The 19408-nt window shown below is 39.3% G+C and overlaps 1 protein-coding gene across 1 annotated transcript in view; it reads left to right on the top strand.

Annotated features, from left to right (window-relative positions):
- Positions 1 to 4532: 4532 nt before the first annotated feature.
- The window catches only part of STXBP3 (syntaxin binding protein 3), a 65473-nt gene continuing 50597 nt past the window's right edge, over positions 4533 to 19408 (top strand). The window contains exons 1-3 of the mRNA XM_049880189.1: positions 4533 to 4649; positions 15259 to 15308; positions 15882 to 15963. Coding sequence (XP_049736146.1) covers positions 4601 to 4649; positions 15259 to 15308; positions 15882 to 15963 — 181 coding nt within the window. The 5' untranslated portion in view covers positions 4533 to 4600. The remainder of the gene's footprint in view (positions 4650 to 15258; positions 15309 to 15881; positions 15964 to 19408) is intronic.

Below are 19408 nucleotides of genomic sequence, written 5' to 3'. Positions count from 1 at the left end.
GACTGACACAGTAACTGCAACAGTGGGCTCAAACGTACCAATTGTGAGGAAGGTGCGGGATTAGGCAATGTTTTGTCTGTTGTACATAAGGTTGCTATGAGTCGAAGCTGACTTGGGGGCACCTAACAACAACAACAAAGCCTTGATAGCCACTCCTGTGCAGTTTACCACATGAATTTGTGTTTGTTGAATAAATCCTTATTGTTTTCCTGGTTCATTTATGTATATTGTCATTATTCATTAAGGCATTCACTTTTTCAAACAACTTTTTTTAAAAATAATTTTTATTGTGCTTTAAGTGAAAGTTTGCAAATCAAGTCAGTCTCTCACACAAAAACCCATATACACCTTGCTACACACTCCCAATTACTCTCCCCCTAGTGAGACAGCCTGCTCTCTCCCTCCACTCTCTCTTTTCGTGTCCATTTCATCAGCTTCTAACCCCCTCTACCTTCTCATCTCCCCTCCAGGCAGGAGATGCCAACATAGCCTCAAGTGTCCACCTGATCCAAGAAGCTCACTCCTCACCAGCATCCCTCTCCAACCCATTGTCCAGTCCAATCCATGTCTGAAGAGTTGGCTTCAGGAATGGTTCCTGTCCTGGGGCAACAGAAGGTCTGGGGGCCATGACCACTGGGGTCCTTCCAGTCTCAGACAGACCATTAAGTCTGGTCTTATGAGAATTTGGGGTCTGCAACCCACTGCTCTCCTGCTCCCTCAGTGGTTCTCTGTTTCAAACAACTTTTGACTACTAGAAGTTGTACTAATTAAATGATAAATGCTTCAGGGCAAAGAAGTAGGCTTTAAGGTACATGAAAGTATAGCACACTTCTGGACATACTAGAGGGTACCTCCATAGTTTTACATAATTATTGCGTCCTTGAAAAATGGATAAAATAAATTTGGGGGGGGTAAATTTTCCATTTGGTAGCTGACCTGGTTACCAAGGTGAAATCTTTTATGACTTGCTTTACAAAGTTTAGAATTTTTTTTAAAGTGAACAGTCCCCCCTTCTTCAGGTATGTTGTTATTGTTGGTTGCCATTGAGTCAGCTCTGACTCATGGTGACCTTATGTATAACAGAATGAAATTTTGTCTGGTCCTGTGTCACCTTCATGACCACTAGTATATTTAAGTCCATTGTTGCGGCTGTTGTATCAATCCATTTCATTGAGAATTTCCCTCATTTTTGCTGACCCTCTACCATTGTTGTTGTTGTTAGGTGTGGTCGAGTTGGTTCTGACCCATAGCGACCCTATGCACAACAGAACAAAACACTGCTTGGTCCTGTGCCATCCTTACAATCGTTATGCTTGAGCTTATTGTTGCAGCCCCTGTGTCAATCCACCTCGTTGAGAGTCTTCCTCTTTTCTGCTGACCCTGTACTCTGCCAAGCATGATGTCCTTCTCCAGAGATTGACCCCTCCTGACAACATGTCCAAAGTATGTAAGATGCAGTCTTGCCATCCATGCCTCTAAGGAGCATTCTGGCTGTACTTCTAAGACAGATTTGTTCCTTCTTTTGGCAGTTCATGGTATATTCAATATTCTTCGCCAACGCCACAATTCAAAGGTGTCAATTCTTCTTCTGTCTTCCTTATTCATTGTCCAGCTTTCACATGCATATGATGCAATTGAAAATACCATGACTTGGGTCAGGCACACCTTAGTCTTCAAGGTGACATCTTTGTTCCTCAACACTTTAAAGAGGACCTTTGCAGCAGATTTGCCCATTGCAATGCGTCTTTTTATTTCTTGACTGCTGCTTCCATGGCTGTTGATTGTGGATCCAAGTAAGTAAAATGAAATCCAGCATCACAGCAACACACAAGCCCCCACAGTACGACAAACTGACAAGACACATGGGGGCCTCTACCAAATACAATGTCCAAGCAAGTGAGACAAAGTCTTGCCATCCTCGCTTCTAAAGGAGCATTCTGATTATATTTCTTCTGAGACTGATTTGTTCATTCTTCTGGCAGTCCACAGTATATTCAATATTCTTTACTAACACTGAAAACCCTGGTGGCATAGTGGTTAAGTGCCATGGCTGCTAACCAAAAGGTCAGCAGTTCAAATCCACTAGTGGCTCCTTGGAAACTCTATGGGGCAGTTCTACTCTGTCCTATAGGGTCACTCCGAATCAGAATTGACTTGATGGCAATGGGTTGTTTTTTTTTTTTTACTAACACTGTAATTCAAATCCATCAGTTCTTCTTTTTCATTGTCCAGCTTTTACATGCATTAAAAAAAAAAAAAAAATTTTTTTTTTTTTATGCATGTAAAAGCTGGACAATGAAAAAGAAGAACTGATGGATTTGAATATCAAAAAGACACACTTCAGTCATCCAAGTGACATCAAGTGGTACCACTAGGGTTGGTGTCACCCAGTGCAGTAACTCATAGTGTCACTGTCATGGATTGAATTATGTCCCCCCAAAAATGTGTGATTAATTTGGTTAGGCCATGATTCCCAGTATTCTGTGGTTGTCACCTCCCTGATCCAAGGTAAAGGGAGTTTCCCTGGGGTGTGGCCTGCACCACCTTTTATCTTTCAAGAGATGGAAAGGCAAGCAAGCAGAGAGTTGGGGACCTCGTACCACCAAGAAAGCAGTACCAGGAGCAGAGCGCGTCCTTTGGACATGGGGTCCCTGCGCCTGAGAAGCTCCTCGACCAGGCAAAGACTGAGGACAAGGGCCTTCCTCCAGAGCCGACAGAGAGAGGAAGTCTTCTGGAGCCGACACCCTGAATTTAGACTTGTAAGCTGCTAGACCGTGAGAAAATAAATTTCTTTGTTAAAGCCATCCACTTGTGGTATTTCTGTTATGGCAGCACTGGATGACTAAGACACTCTTCCCCCATGGACCTTCTCCCATACTAGACCATGCAGAATCCTTAGTAATGTTTTTTTGTAATAATGTTACTCATAAAACATAATTCTCGTATATCACCTTTTTTTTTTCCTTTAATTACTACTTAATTCTCAAAACAGTTATTGCTACAGCTTCACAGATGGAAACAGTGGTGACGTGGTGGTTAAGAGCTACGGCTGCCAATCAAAATGCTGGCAGTTTGAATGCACCAGGCACTCCTTGGAGACCTTATGGGGCAGCTCTACTCTGACCTATGGGGTCGCTATGAGTCAGAATCGACTCGACTGCAACGGGTTTGGGTTATTTTTCTTTTTGGTTATAGGTTCACAGATACTAATTATCACTATATGGTAGCTAAAACACCAGAAAATTTGACAAAATCAGAGACTATAAAAACACCGGCAGCAATGAACACAAGAGGGTGTGTTTGTAGTGCGTACGGATGAAACCACGTGATTCGAGGTGTCATTGTAATTGGGCAATAATGACAGCTCTGATGGGAGTGCATTAGAAGGTTCAAAAAGTAAGTTAGCACAGAGTTTTAGCCTTCTAGGTATATTGACACATGTAATCTGGGCTTACAAAAAGTGTTTTTGTTGTTTAACTACAGGGATATTTTTATAGACAGTCATTTTGGTGTCCCTCCCTCTGACAGTGTTACCTGGTGCAGTCTGCACCCTTTGCATCCCTGTATTGACGCCAGTGGTGACATCTTTGCTTTTAACACCTTTAAAGAGGTCTTTTGCAACAGATTTCTTGACTGCTGCTTCCATGGACATTGATGGTTGTTCCAAGTACAATGAAATCCTCGACAACTTCAATTTTTTCTTCGTTTATCATGATGCTGTTTATCCATCTAGTTGTGAGGATTTTCATTTTTTTCATGCTTAGGCATAATGAAGGCTTTTACCTTCATCAAGTTTTTCAAGTCCTTCATTTTCAGCAAGCAAGGCTGTATCATCTGTATATCACAGGTTGTTAATGAGTCTTCCTCCAATCCTGATGCTGTGCTCTCCTTCATATAGTTCAGCTTCTCAGTTTATTTGTTCAGCATACAGATAGAATAAATAAGGAGAAATGACATAACCCTGCTGCACAGCTTTTCCAGTTTTAAACCACACAGAAACCTCTTATTCTGTTCTGAAGACTGCCTTTCCGTCCATGTAGAGGTTTCACATGAGTGCAATTCGGTGTTCTGGAATTCCCATTCTTTGTAATGTTATCCATAATTTGTTATGATCCATACAGTGGAATACCTTCATGTAGTTGATAAAACACAGGTAAACATCTTTCTGGTATTGTCTGCTATCGGTTTTCACGTATACCAAAAGCAAAACCAAATCCATTGCCATCAAGTCAATTCCAACTCACAGGGACCCTACAGGACAGAGTAGAACTGCCAGAATTTCATACACACCACGTTAACCTGCAGTCCTTGCACGTATCTGCTTTCTAACAACACATGACAAGGAAACTCAGTGACCGCTGCCTCCCGCTAGGGGGCACACGACCGCCCACTCTCACTGCGCAGCCTCCGTCCGGGGGTAGCAGGCAATGCACTCGCCGACCGTGGTGACGCCAAGGAGGGCGCGGCCCGTGGGGGAGGCGGGGCCTTCTCCCGCAACGAGGGGTGGGGCCACTGAGCGCTTTTTTTTTTTTTTTTTTTTTTTACGGCCGGAGTAGGTTGGGAACGGGAGGTAGTGGCTGTGCTTGCCAGTGCTGGGAAGATGGCGCCGCCGGTGACGGAACGGGGGCTGAAGAGCGTCGTGTGGCAGAGTGAGTGCCGTGGGGTAGGGGCTGAGAGAGGGAAGCCCGGAGGCCGCCCCGCCGGGCCCTGTTTTCCTGCGGTAGCTCTGCAGTCTCTGTGGGAGCCGCCGGGGGCACTTGTTGCTTTGGACCCGCGTCCCTGTTAGACCTCTTCCTGCTTTGCTTCCCAGCCAGTCTTGCCAGCAGCTGGGATGGGCGGGTGCGAGAGGACGCGGCCTTCTTGCTCAGGTCGGGCACCCGCCGGCCTCGGCCGGTCTGCACCGTGAGAGCTGTGGCAATGCCTCCGGGTCTAGCCCCGAAGCCCCGGCCTGGGCGTGCCGCCCCCGGCCCCGCTCTCCCTCCGCGGCCCCGGTCGGTAGCCTTGCTCGCGCTCCGCACCCTCCTCGGCTCCCGCGTGGCCGCAGCCTCGCAAGGCACCCCCGCCCCTCCCCCCGGGCGTGCCGGGGTCACATCAGTCACTGATGTCCCTCCACCCTAGACAATCTGGGCGCTGTGTTTCTCCATCCCGTCCTCTCCCAACCCTTCCTCCTCCTCCCCTCCCCCAGGCGTACGCGAGTTTCCAAAGACTTCTTATTCAGCTTATTTGGGTTAGTACCAGGAGGGAGTTTTACAATCATAGTTTTCAATATCTGTGAATATCTTTTTTTTTTTTTAACTTCATCATTAAACAGACCCTTCTTCCGCTATTCCTAGGAAAACTCACTGTGTAAAAAGTTCTTGAGAAGGGACCATTGGAATGGCACTGGGAAGATTAAATCTCTAGCCTTGACAGCTCTCTGCATTGCCGAAGCCAAGCTGCACCTACCCTTCTCCCTTTGCACTCTCGGGGTCACTCCCTACTGTTAGGACTGTACTACTTCTTGGTTACTGAGGTTCTAAATATCTATAAAAAAATAGCTTTCGTAAAAATCGCCCCAAACCTAGGTCTGGCAGGTTAGAGAAGGAATGAAACTGCTAAACAGGAAGAACCATCATTGTTTGACATTGCTGGCTTCCAAGTAATTATGGCCTGGTAGTGGAAAGGGAGTGACAACTACCTAATTAGTATTTCTGACTCTGGCTTCTTAAGTGAAGAACAGGGACGACTGGGTTAACACAATTCTGGGAGTTAAAATAGAGTTCCTTGTATCCAATTAAAATTCCAAAACAGTAACTGGCACAGTGCTTGATATATAAAAATACCAAAACCAAACCCAGTGCGGTTGAGTCGATTCGGACTCATAGTGACCCTATAGGATAGCATAGAACTGCCCCATAGAGTTTCCAAGGAGCACCTGGTAGAGCAGGCACTAAACTAATGTATGAATAGATGAAAAGTTAACAAAAAAGTTATGAAAACACCCTTCTAAAAAATTAGAAAATTGTAAGGTTGGCATTTTGTTTTTCAGGATTGACACCGTTGACTTTCAAGACTTGGGGATGTTTTAAAATCACCGTGGTGCTGACATACATTTATAAGAAAATGAGTAGTGTATTGTATAAAGAATTTCAGTGATATACATGGTCCTTAACATGAGCACTTATTAGAAAAAAAAGATTAATGTTAGTAACATCACTCTTGATAGCATCAAAACTAGACAAGAAGGAAATTTAGAGATGACCAAATTTCCATCTTTTTATCCTGTTAATTTATTATTAAGCTTGAGGTAGCACCAGGGTATCCAGATGGAGTGTAAGATAAGAGAGGAGACTGAGTGAAGGAAAAAGATACAAAGATTGAAAAATAGTTCTTTGAATTTTTAGATTTCAAGTAGGAACATAACAAAAAAATCAGGTGAAAGTCAATCAACATTATTCAGTAAAGTATATATATTGAGAAGAGGAAGCCTTACCTGAGTTCTGTTAGTAAAAAATGAAAAAGGGTTCTGAAAGAAATGCTGAAGGGATCTCCTAAGAGGTAGGAAAATCATACATTTAACTGGGAAAATTTGCTGGATTGTAGATAGTAAGGTTAGGTGAGGATAGAAAGCTAGACAACTTAAGAACCTTTGATTTACCCACAAAATTAGCCAAGAAGTGGAAAAACCCCAAAAGTCCATGGACTTATGAATGAATAAATAAAATGTGGTGTGTTCATACAATGAAATATTATCTGACAATAAAAATAAATTAAGTACTGATACATGCTGCTACACAAACGAACCTTGAGAACGTGAGGCTAAGTGAAAGAAGCCAGTCACAGAGGACCACGTATTGTGTGGTTCCGTTATATGAAATGTCCAGAATAGGCAGATCTAATAAGGAACCCTGGTGGCACAGTGGTTAAAGGGATTGACTGCTGACCGAAAGATCGGTGGTTGAAAACCACCAGTGGCTCCATGGGAGAAGGATGTGGCAGTCAGCCTCTGTAGGGTTTTACAGCCTTGGAAATCCTGTGGTGTCCCTATGAGTCAGAATCAACTCCACAGCAGTGGATTTGGTTTTTATAGACAGAAAATAGATTAGTGGTTGTCTGGGTCTGGGAAGCATTGGGGGAATGGGGAATTGGAGGGTGATGCCTAAGGGGGAATGGAGCTTCTTTTAGGGTGATGAAAATACTCTAAAATTGGTTGTGGTGATGGATGCACGACTGTGAATATACTAAAACCCATTGGAATTGAACAATTAAATAAGTGAGTTGTATGATGTGTGAATTATATTTCAATAAAGCTATGTAAAAAAAGCGATAGAGTTATTAAACAGGATTCTTTATGGCTGCAGAGCTAATGTGTGACCTGTCTGTGCCTTCCCATAATGTTTAAACCTTACTTTAGGGCGTTATTTATGCCTAGTCCGTTGCAGTAGCCTCCTAGCTGAGATCCCAAGCTCTTGTTCCTTCTCTGTAGTTCCTCCATCAAATAGTTGGCAGAATAATTTTCCTGTAATGGTACTGTGCTGTGGTCATGCTGCTCCTCTGTTTGAAGATGCCTGGAGACCCCTAGTTGCCTAAAGATCATTTCAACTACTTAGTCTGCTTTTAAAGGTCTGAATAACCTGTCCCTGAAAGGTTGGTGGTTCAAACCTACCAGCAGCTCCTCAGGAGAAAAGACCTGGCTGTCTGCTCCCATAAAGATTATAGTCTAGGAAACCCTATGGGGCAGTTCTGTTCCATAGAGTCACTGTGAGTTGGAATCAACTTGATGGCACACAACAAACCTACCCTGCTACTCTTACCTACTTTTCCCCAGTATAATCTTGATGTTTCCACCTAGGGAAAAAAAACCAAACCCGTTGCTGTTGAGTCAATTCCGACTCATAGCAACCCTATAGGACAGAGTAGAACTGCCCCATAGAGTTTCCAGGGAGCACTTGGTGGATTCAGACTACCGACCTTCTGGTTAGCAGATGTAGCTCTTAACCACCGTGCCACCAGCATTTCCATCTAGTCCATACTGTCCTTGAAATCTCTCCCCACATATTGATGCTGATTCCTCGTTACCCACTGTGCCACCAGCATTTGCACCTAGTCTGTACGCTCCTTGAGATCTGTCCCCACATATTGATGCTGATTCCTCCTTAACCACCATGCCACCAGCATTTCCACATAGTCTGTACGCTTCTTGAAATCTGTCCTCACATATTGATGCTGATTCCTCCTTAACCACCATGCCACCAGCATTTCCACATAGTCTGTACGCTCCTTGAAATCTGTCCTCATATATTGATGCTGATTCCTCCTTAACCACTGTGCCACCAGCATTTCCATCTAGTCTGTACGCTCCTTGAAATCTGTCCCCACATATTGATGCTGATTCTTCCTTAACCACCGTGCCACCAGCATCTGCATCTAGTCTATACGCTCCTTGAAATCTGTCCCCACATATTGATGCTGATTCCCCCATCTTGAATGTTCCCTTTCCCCCTGTTCTTCACCTGTTCAAATTTTAGCGAGGCTTCAAGTCTCACCTCTGTAGTGGCTTCCCATTTTAACCCCACCTCTTCTGTTTCTTTAGCATTTAGTTTGTCCTTCTCATATGGCACTTCTCACTGCTGCCTAATGTGAGTCTCATGATAAGCTTCATGAAGGTAGGTCCCTTATTGTGTCTTAGAGTGCTTTAAGTTCCTAACAGGCCCTAGCAGAATGCCTCAGATACCAGTGCTTGTTAAAAATAAACGAAGAACTCAGTCTTATACTCGCCTCCCCCATTTTTTACTACCCAAACTCTTACTTATTCAGTAAATATTGTTGAATTCCTATGGGAATATAGCAGTAGAAGGCAGCCAAGTTCCCAGCCCTCATGCATTCAATTGGGGAGACATAGAAAATAAAGAATAAACATGATTGATTATACAGTTTATGATAAAAGGGAGGGAAGCTACTTTAGGTAGGTGGATCAGGAAAAGTTTCTCTGAGTAGGTGACGTTTGAGCTGAGACCTAAAACAGAAGCAATTAGTCATTAAAACAAAAAAAAAACCAAACCTGTTGCCGTTGAGTTGATTCCAATGCATAGCAACTCTATAGAACATGGTAGAATTGCTTCATAGGGTTTCCAAGGAGCGGCTGGTGGATTCGAACTGCTCGCCTTTTGATTAGCAGCGGTAGCTGTTAACCATTGCACCACCGGGTCTGCAGTCAGTCTTTAGAAAAAAAAGAGAGTACCTAAAATCCCTAAAAAATTCAGTGCTTTGAATGTGAAAGGCTATGTTTATTTACAGAGCTAATTCCTATACTCAAAATCAGCAGCTTCTAGTGCTTGAAGTCGCTCATTTGCCAATCTTTTGCTACCAGAGTAACCAGAGTAGTGGTAGGAAAATGATATCACTGATAAAAGGTTTTAAATAAAGATTTGATGAAATTTATTTTTAAAAAATAAACACATGACAACACAGTAGTAATTAAACCAACCGCAAAGCAAGTAGAGACCGCCAGTGGCATTTCTTTTGCATGTTCATGACGTTATTCAGTATACTTTCTTTTCTCTCTTATCTTTAAATAGTAGTTTAATGGTTATAATTCATATCCACTGAATATTTTAGAGGAAATTTCAGAGAAAGTGAACCTAGGTAAGTTATAAATGCTTTTAAATAGGAGTAATCAGAATGTGTTTATTTGAGCTAGTTCTTTTCCTCCTAGTCCTTATCATTTCAGACATATTTTTTGGCTGTCATTTTGACTGACTTTTTTTTTTAACATTTGACATTGACTTAACATTTTCCATATTCCTTTAGAATCTTTGTCATTATCCCTCTTTTAGTCACTTTTTAAATACCTTGATGTGGTAAAAAGATTCTGATAGCAGAAAAGATCGTAAAATAAAATTAATCTTCCTCCCAACTCAAACCCTCAGCCTCCCTCTCCAGACATAACCACTGTTAGATTTCTCCTCGGTCTTTCAAGTTTCCTATGCAAATATAAGCATATATATAACCACGTTTGTTTGATTTTTAATCAGTTATCTTCGTTTCCTGTCTTTTTAGTCTGACTGTTTTAAGTTTATTTTGTTGAGCAGAATTTTCTTTTTAAAAAAGTTTTGTGTATCTGCTCAGTCATTTATTCGCTCAGATCAATATTTAATGAATATCTAGCCTGTGCCACTCTCTTATTCTAGGTATATATCCCTTGACCTCCTAGAATTCACAGTCCAGTGGGTGAATACAGAAATACAGGTACTAAGTACTGGGTTAGCAGTATGAACACGTTTTATGGGTGGAGAATACTGAAAGACAGAATTATTTCCTCTGTGGGGTTAGATCAGGGAGGACTCCAAAGAGTTGCTGACATTTAAGATGGTCCTTTGATAGTAGATAGTAGAATTTTGCCAGGTAGAAGGAAAACCTGAGCTGAGGCGTAAAGGTGAAAAAGCACATGATTGTTTATGGAAAAGGAAACAGTTCCTTTTGATTGAGGTCAGGGTATTTATTGCAAGGAATGGGTGTGTGTGTGTGTGTGTGTGTAAAACTATAAGGTGGATTAGAGCCAGGTTATAGAGGATCCTGAATGCTATACTCAGAAGTTTAGGCATTCTCTAGGCAGTGGGGAGCCATTAACGGTTAAATTTTTACCCCTCCTTCTGGAAAAACAGTCACTTTTGACACTCTATTAAACAGTGCTGAAAAGGAAGTCATTTTCTTGTTCCTACTTTGAAGGGAAATGACTCGTAAAGTTTCTCCATTTAACTACAGTGGTGGCATGAAGTGCACTGATGTCGTGTACAGTTGGGTGAATTTTTTTACCCATGTAACTACAACCCACATCAAAATATGGAATGTTTTAGCACTTTATACCTTTTCCCAGTTCAAACCCAACCCTCTCTCCCAGAGTAACCACTATTCTGACTTATGTCTCCATCAAACAATTTTGCAATGGTGACTTTTTACCTTTATACACTTATTTTTAAGAGAGAAGTCTTCCAGACACTTCACTGTAAAGCATTTTCTTTAAATACAGAGTTTACTAAGTTTCTAACTAGAAATAGTTGTTTCAGTGTTTGTATATATTTAGTTGGTCATATAGTAGTCATCAGTTTTCATGTGTTCTACTTTTCATACAATTTTTAGGCTTTGTACCTCGATAGTCCCAAATGGTCTTCCCCATGTACAGTTCAATCTGTTCTTACTCATCCGAGTAATGAGGATTATTGCTTTTGCCTCCTGCCCCAGACCCCCGGGTTTGCCTTTCTAAAGATTCTTATCTGTTCACTAAATAACATGGGCCAGAGGTGTGCAGAATCTGTCAGAACCGACTCGATGGCACCTAACAACAACACAGTATTAAAAGGAATGAGTTGTATCTAAATGCTTATACTCTGTGTGGAAGATATCCGTGATATGTATTTAGTGAAAAAAAGGAAGTGACAGAATAATGTATATATGCTGATTTCCATTTTTGTAACAATTTGATTTTTTTTTTAACTCAGATTAGATAGAAGGGGTGTGTGTTAGGGGGATAAATTAGAGTGTGAGGCAAAGAGACAGGTTACTGTCTTGGTCCAGGAGAGAAGGCTGAACTGTAGCAAAGGACATAGAGAGGTGAGGCTAGATGAAAATATGAGAGCAATTTAGGAGGTAGAATCAATAGGGCTTAGGCTGGGTGAGAGCCTCCTAGACTAGGATTCAGGTCTAGGAGACGAGGTATAGTGGGTGTTACTGTTCATTGAAAGAGAAGGAACAAGTTTGGGAAGGGAAAAAATCTCTTAGGATACCGTGAGTTTTGAGTGCAAATAGATAAAACCAAAAAACCAAACCTGTTGCCATTGAGTTGATGACAAGTCATAGCAACAGCGTAGAACAGACTAGAATAGCCCCATAGAGTTTCCAAGCAGTGCTTGGTGGATTCGAACTGTCGATCTTTTGGTTAGTGGCTGTAGCACTTAATCACTACACCACCAGGGTTTCTAGCGCAAGTAGAGGTGCCCAGTATTCAGTTGGAGATACATAGGTATGAATCTCAGAAAAGGGGGTTGAGTTAGAGATCTGGATTTAGGGTATAGCTTGCAGGTGGTCCTCAAAGCCATGGGTTTAGGTGAAGCAGAGTAGATAGACAAGAGCACGTTTTTCCAAGTTCCTATTGAGATTATTTTTTGTACCGGTATTTTTTCCCTCCTATTTCCTTGATTATGATTTGCACATTGCTAGTGTTTTTGTTTGTTGGTTTGTCTCCTTGGGAACTCTGTTATTCACAGATTAGTTCCTATCTTACAGACAAATTGTTTCTCTTGCATTGTTACTGTCAGGTGTGGTGACAGTTTCTCTGTGATTTAAGATAGTTGTACAAGTATACTGTGCATTGCTTGTTAGTTCTAGTCTCATTTCCCCCTTCAGCGTTTCTACTTCCTCTTTGGCATTACAGTTTTAAACATATTTCCATTTTGCGTTTATTATTAGGAGAAACAATGAGTAAAGACAGCGTTAAAAAAAGGAAAAAACCCAAACCCGTTGCCATGAGTCAATTCCGACTCATAGTGACCCTAGAGGTCAGAGTAGAACTGCCCAGAGGGTTTCCAAGGAGTGTCTGGTGGATTCAAACTGCTGACCTTTTGGTTACCAGTTGTAGCTCTTAACTACTATGCCAAATATAGAGTAGTAGGCATTAATAGGTCATTGTCCGGGGGAGGATTTGGACTAATGGAAGATCATTTAGACATTAAATAGATGCCAATCTGTTGAATGTTGAGGAAGTCTAATAGTAGGTTAAGATTTTGTTCTGTAGACGAGTGAGCAGTTGTAATTTTAAGGTGAGTGTTGCTGTAAACAAAGGGTTGCGTAGAGCAAGCAGAGCAAAGGTAAGAGAATTGAGTCTTGGCGCATACCCATGTTCAGGGTACTGGAGAGATGGATATAAGGTCAGATACTTTTCATTACCATTTCCAGGAAATACCTTTTAATTCTCTTATATTAGTTGATAAGATTTTCTTTGACTTCTCTCCAAACCTGTCTTCCCTATGACCATATCACTTTTCATGGATACCCCTAACCTCTGTCCTCAAAACTAGTTCTTTTTTACCCTATGTTTTAAAGATTCTAACACTGTGACTATCTAGGCATCTTCAGATTCTGAGGCAGTACTGCCGGATAGAAATATCATTCAAGTCACATATGTAATTTAAAATTTTCTAGTAGTCACATTAAAAAAAGGAAAAAGAAACAGGTGAAATTAATTTTAATAATGTTTAATTGACTCGTTATGTTTATAATGTTAAACCATTTAAACATGTAATCAGTATAAAAGATTAGTAAGATATTTTACATTATTTTTCTCTCTTTTTTATACTAAGTCTTTGAAATCTGGAAACCCTCGTGGCGTAGTGATTAAGTCCAAGAGCTGCTAACCGAAAGGTCAGCAGTTCAAATCCACCAGGCGCTCCTTGGAAACTCTATGGGGCAGTTCTACCCTGTCCTGTAGGGTCACTGTGAGTCGGAATTGACTCCACGGCAATGGGTTTGGTTTTTTGGTTTTCTTTGAAATCTGCAGCCTATCTCAGTTCAGGCTTAGCCACATTTCAAGTGCTTAGCAGCCACATGTGGCTAGTTTCAACCATACAGGACAGCACAGTTCTAAGGTTTTAAAAGACTTGAATGAGGCGTGTTCTGCCTAGTAAACTCTTCTCCAATCTGCTGTATCAAAAAGTCCATGAGCATTCATTTCTTAAGAGAAGAACACAAAACCAATAAAAACAAGCAGATTGTCTTCAATTTTCAGCTTGTACAAAGCATACAGAAATAAAGTCAGCTTAGACAGGGCAGTAATAGAATATTTCAATGCCTGACTTCTACCTGAGAAGATCCTTCATTTTTTCCTGTAGGGTCCTAGAGGCTTGTGCTTTAGGCTAAAATTATGCTTAAGTACTTCAGGCTTTTACCACAATTCTTATGTAACATTATAATCCTTTTAGAAAACAAAATATTACCACCTTAACTAACATTTCTCAATACAGACTTTACCGATCATAATTCTTAATGATGAGTAACTTATTAACTATACCCTGTGCTAGAAGACCTGTCATTTTTTAACATGACACATGGGGTCTCCATGAGTCAGAATGGGCTCGATGGCAGCTAACAACACAACGCCAACATAGACTTGATGGTAAATTTCCAGAAGTTTTAGGTTAAGAACTAGAAAACTTTCAATGAGTTTTAGATGCATCTCAGTTGCTATAATTTACATTTTAAAGATATTTTCTTTTATGTATTATATGCTATGTACATACTGTTTTAAAAATCAATTGAAAATTTACAAAATTAGTAAAATAGAAAATAAAGCACATTTAGTATGGAAAATTGTTACAACTAGAACAGATATTTGTGTGCATTGCTTATGCATATTTTATGTAACACATAAGGGAAAATGTTTTGGTAAATTGGAGAATTAATTTTTATATTTAGGTTAATTTTGAACATCATTGCAAGGAAAATGTCAATAATATTTACTGATTATGAATCAAGACTGAATGGTTGTATGTCCTAATGCAGATATATATTGTTGAAATCCTAATGTGAATCAGGATGAAAAATACTAGATTGGATTGTCAGATGCAGTTTAGCAATGGGGTAGTTAGGATCATCTTTGTCTTGGTATAGGTTTTCTGATTTTGTTTTTATCCTATTTAAATAGATTAAGAAAAACCAAATCAGATAAAGCTTTCAAAAGTGTTTTCCAGATATGTTCATATACTTAAATATGCTAGCCCTTTTTATAATATTCTCATTCTCAAAATTTAAAAATACATTACAGCTTAAAAGTACCTCATAATTAAGGTACTTAAGAGAAATTAATTTTTATTTAAGGTTTAACAAATATCTGTGCTTTTTATATAAACCAAAAAACCAAACCCAGTGCCGTCGAGTCAATTCTGACTAATAGCAACCCTATAGGACAGAGGAGAACTGCCCCATAGAATGTCCAAGGAGCATCTAGTGGATTCGAACTGCCAACCCTTTGGCTAGCAGCTGTAGCACTTAACCGCTACGCCACCAGGGCTTCCAAAAACCAAACCTGTTGCCATGGAGTCGACGTCAACTCATAGCGACCCTATAGGACAGAGTAGAACTGCTCCATATGGGCTTTTTATATAGGTAAGCAAATTTTCAAATTTGGATTTTTCCACAGGCATTTTGGACCTTTTGAGTAGCTATTCTGTTTCTTACTGTTCATTTAGAGTCATATATAATTCCTTTTTTTGTTTTTTGTTTTCGCAGAGATAAAAGCAGCAGTGTTTGATGACTGCAAGAAAGAAGGCGAATGGAAGGTAGAATTTGCATACTTTGCCCTTGTAACGGTATTTCTGTAAGACAGACTCTGTAACCATAATGCTTAGGTTCAAATCCTGGCTTCATCACTACATAGCTATGGCCCCTTTGGCAAGTTACCGAACCCCTCTTGCCTGTGTCCTTGGCTATAAAATGGGAATAATAATTAATAAGGTAGTTGTAACTATTAAATAAATTAATCCATATAAAGTGTTAGAACAGTGCCGGGAACAATTACTGTTATTCTACACGTGGCAATTTATAGTTTTAAGGAAATTTGATGTTAAATTATATTTAAAAGTTCTTTATTGAAAATAGAAGTATTTCTCTTTGCTTACTTAGATAATGGAATAGAAAGATAATACTAGTATATGTTTGTATATTGAGAGAATAAATCTCCATATCATGGAAATTAAAAGATGACTTGAGATTATTTGGCCTACCATACTGATATTTAATTTTATTTTGTAGAAGGTTTTAAAATTAAGTAGGTTTAATGGATAAAATTCTGTCTTTTATGAATTGTTGGCAATCAAATACTTACATATTTACTAATCTGTATTTGTTTTAAGATAATGCTCTTAGATGAATTTACCACTAAGCTTTTGGCATCGTGTTGCAAAATGACAGATCTTTTAGCAGAGGGTATCACTGGTAAGTGTCATTGATACTCATCATGAAAACTTTATTATAATTGGAAAGGTTTGAAGTATTAAGAAATTTTAGTTAGTAATTATGTTTTTTGTGGTTACGTTTTATTTTTTTATACCTCTAACCATAATTATTATTTTTTTTAACCATAATTATTAGATTTAACACTCTTCTTTTCATGTCAATCTTCAAAATAACCTCTGTAAGTCAATTTTATTTTCTTATCTGAGACATATAATTTATCAACTTGATGGCAACGGGTTTGGTTGTTTTTTTTTTTTTTTTTTTGGTTTTAATCGAAACTAAGTCATTTGCCTTGTTGAGGTTGTTTTTTAAATTTCTTTTTTTTTTTATTGTGTTTTAAGTGAAAGTTTACAATTCAAGTCAGTCTCTCATATAAAAACTTACACAGGCTTTGCTATGTAACCCTAGCTGCCCTCCCCCTTATGTGACAGCACACTCCTCCTCACCGCCCTGTATTCCCGATGTCCATTCAGTCAGCTCCTGTCCCCCTCTGCCTTCTCATCTCCCCTCCAGACAGGAGCTGCCCACGTAGTCTCACATGTCTACTTGAGCCAAGAAACTCACTCCTCACCAGTATTATTATAGTCCAGTCCAATCTCTGTCTGAAGTGTTGGCTTTGGAAATGGTTTCTCTTTAAATTTCTTACACTTAGTCTTTGCTTTGTGTACTGAAACACTAGGTTTACTCAGTGTTTTGATTACCATATTTTTACACAAATGTGTGCATTATACGTTTTTTGCCAACCATCCAAACCACCCCCCACCACGTGTTATTTTTTTTAGTGTTAAATGTGTGAGTGGGTTATTTATGTGGGCCATTATTTGCAAAAAAATACAGTAGTGTTTGGGATTTTCAAGTATTGCCCTTAAATGCATATTAAGATTTATTTAATAAAATCAGTCTTTGTACATATTTATAAATATATAATGCCAAGTTTGTAAGTTTCTCTGTGTTACCTAGAAATGAAGCTAATTATAAGTTTAAATCAGCTTTGTATGAAAATTTTAAATATAGGTTATGAAAAAAATCATGATGCTGCAAGAGGGTACCTTTGACTAGGCAGAATTATATTAATGAGAACCTAGTCTGTATAACCATTGGGGAAAATACCAATATCTTATAGCATTAATAATCTTGTCATCCTTAACTCATCATCCTTTAACCCATTTATTTAAATTTGATCTTCATAACAACCCTGTAAAGAAAGGTTCTAAGTACGCCCTTTTGTAATGAGGAAACTGAGGCTCAAAAGTCAAATATAATTATTTTTTATGCTTTTATATTGGACTGTATTTTGGGTCCTACTGTAGTGTATATACCCTCTATCACTCTTAACCTGTGAAGTTCAAAAGTATATCCTGTATTCTCAAGAAAGCATAACCAATATTGTGTATAATGGGAGGATTATCTAAAAATTTTTGTGGTACTTATTTTTTTATTTTTATTTTGCTTTAAGTGAAAGTTTACAAACCAAGTCAGTCTCTCATACAAAAACTTATATACACCTTGCTATCTACTCCTAGTTGCTCTCCCTATAATGAGATAGCACACTCCTTCCCTCCACTCTATATTTTCGTGTCCATTTGGCCAGCTTCTGACCCCCTCTGCCCTCTCATCTCGCCTCCAGGCAGGAGCTGCCCACATAGTCTCATGTGTCTACTTGATCCAAGAAGCTCAGCCTTCACCAGTATCATTTTCTATCCCATAGTCCAGTCCAGTTCCTGTCTGAAGAGTGGCTTTGGGAATGGTTTCTGTCTTGGGCTAACAGAAGGTCTGGGGACCGTGATACTTGCTTTTTGATATTTATATATAAAATAACAATCTTTTATTATTGATTACATGTTCTGTTTGTGGTCTTCTCTCAGTGAAAAAAGCTCTAAACTGGAAATTAGAAGATTAAAGCCTTGATTTTTCTATGTACTAGAAAATTGTATGCAGAATTGTAGTATTAATTAAGCCAGTTAAATTTTAAGTTCCCAGAGTTAATTCTGACATGCAATGAGGATGAGAGCCATTTGATGATATCTGTGAAAGCACTTTGAAACTGCAGAACCAATATTATGCATTCTAAAGAAGTTTTATTGCATTTTTACAGACGATTATTTCTTATTGTATGTTCAGCGTTGATAGATATTCCTCAAGAAAAGGATTCTGTGAGCAAATAAGTTTAGGAAACACCGTTGACAAAGCTAAACAGGTTTCTTTAGATTTTTCAGAGCCTTTTATAAACCAACATACATGTGAATCCCCTTGGTAAGGGTATAGTATCCAGTTTTCTAAATTTTTGGGGGCCACAGAAAGCTTTTTGTGGAAAGCATTTATAGGACTATGTACTGTAGAGTACTGCTGGGAACTGTTCTCAATATCCTCCAAAGCCACCCAGGTCTGTCCTGGTTTAATCATAGTCATATTTACGAGCTTGAGTTTGTCACAGTCCTTTTGAGTTCTACATTAGCTGTCCTGAGAATGCCGCTGTTAGACTTGGCATGGGGGCGGGGGCGTTCAGTGATCAAACTCTCATCATTCAGGTCATTTGTGAAAATATTCAGTAGTGTCTTGGAACTTTCTAAAAAATAGACAAGGGTAAAATGCTACTTCAGTGGAAAATAAAGTCAAGTAGAAACCTTTAAAATGACAGGGAATTGATTATTCCTTTGTCGTTATTATAGGAATAATCATAAAAACTTTTCCTTTTTTTTTTTTAATCATTTACTAGATATCTACTTTTCAGTGAATTGAATAATGGTTTCAGTGAGTTGATAACCAGGCATTTCAGAATATTTTCTGAATCTGTTCTAAATCATATCACAGTATTTTCACAGTGTTTTAACATGTGCATTTATTCACCAAATTAAGTAGTATGTGTAGCCTAAGAGTACTGTAAAACACTTGGAGTGTCAAACAGTGAAACTAAGTTAGCTCAGATTGAACTTGAATCTTTTTAAAGGAAAATTACAATCATTAGGAATGGAGATAAAGATAATTTAAATATTTTCTTGGAAGTCTTATTTTATATTCTATCTAATAGCAGCTGTGATGAGCCTACCCAAACCAAAACCTGAGGCCATTGAGTCAATTCTGTCTCATAGCAACCCTATAGGACAGAGTAGACTGCCCCAAAGGGTTTCCAAGAAGAGTATCTAAGAACTTCCAGAAAGTTCCAAGTGGTTTCAAACTGCCAACCTTTTTGGTTAGCAGCCAAGTTCTTAAACTACAGCACCACCATGATAAGCCTACACATTACTAATATAAATTTAGGAATGAGAAAATAAATCACCATATTTATAAGAGAAGTCCAGGGGTAGCTTCCTTTGCATGCCAACAGGAGTCTAGAAATACAGTTCTCTTGGTTTACAGAATGATGCTTTAAATTAGTTTTTATAAAAATATGTAACTTTTATTTTCGGCAACAACTAAATAAAAT

Source organism: Elephas maximus, chromosome 3 (assembly GCF_024166365.1).
Source record: "Elephas maximus indicus isolate mEleMax1 chromosome 3, mEleMax1 primary haplotype, whole genome shotgun sequence".
NCBI lineage: Eukaryota > Metazoa > Chordata > Mammalia > Proboscidea > Elephantidae > Elephas > Elephas maximus.
This window is presented reverse-complemented; position numbering and strand designations above follow the sequence as displayed.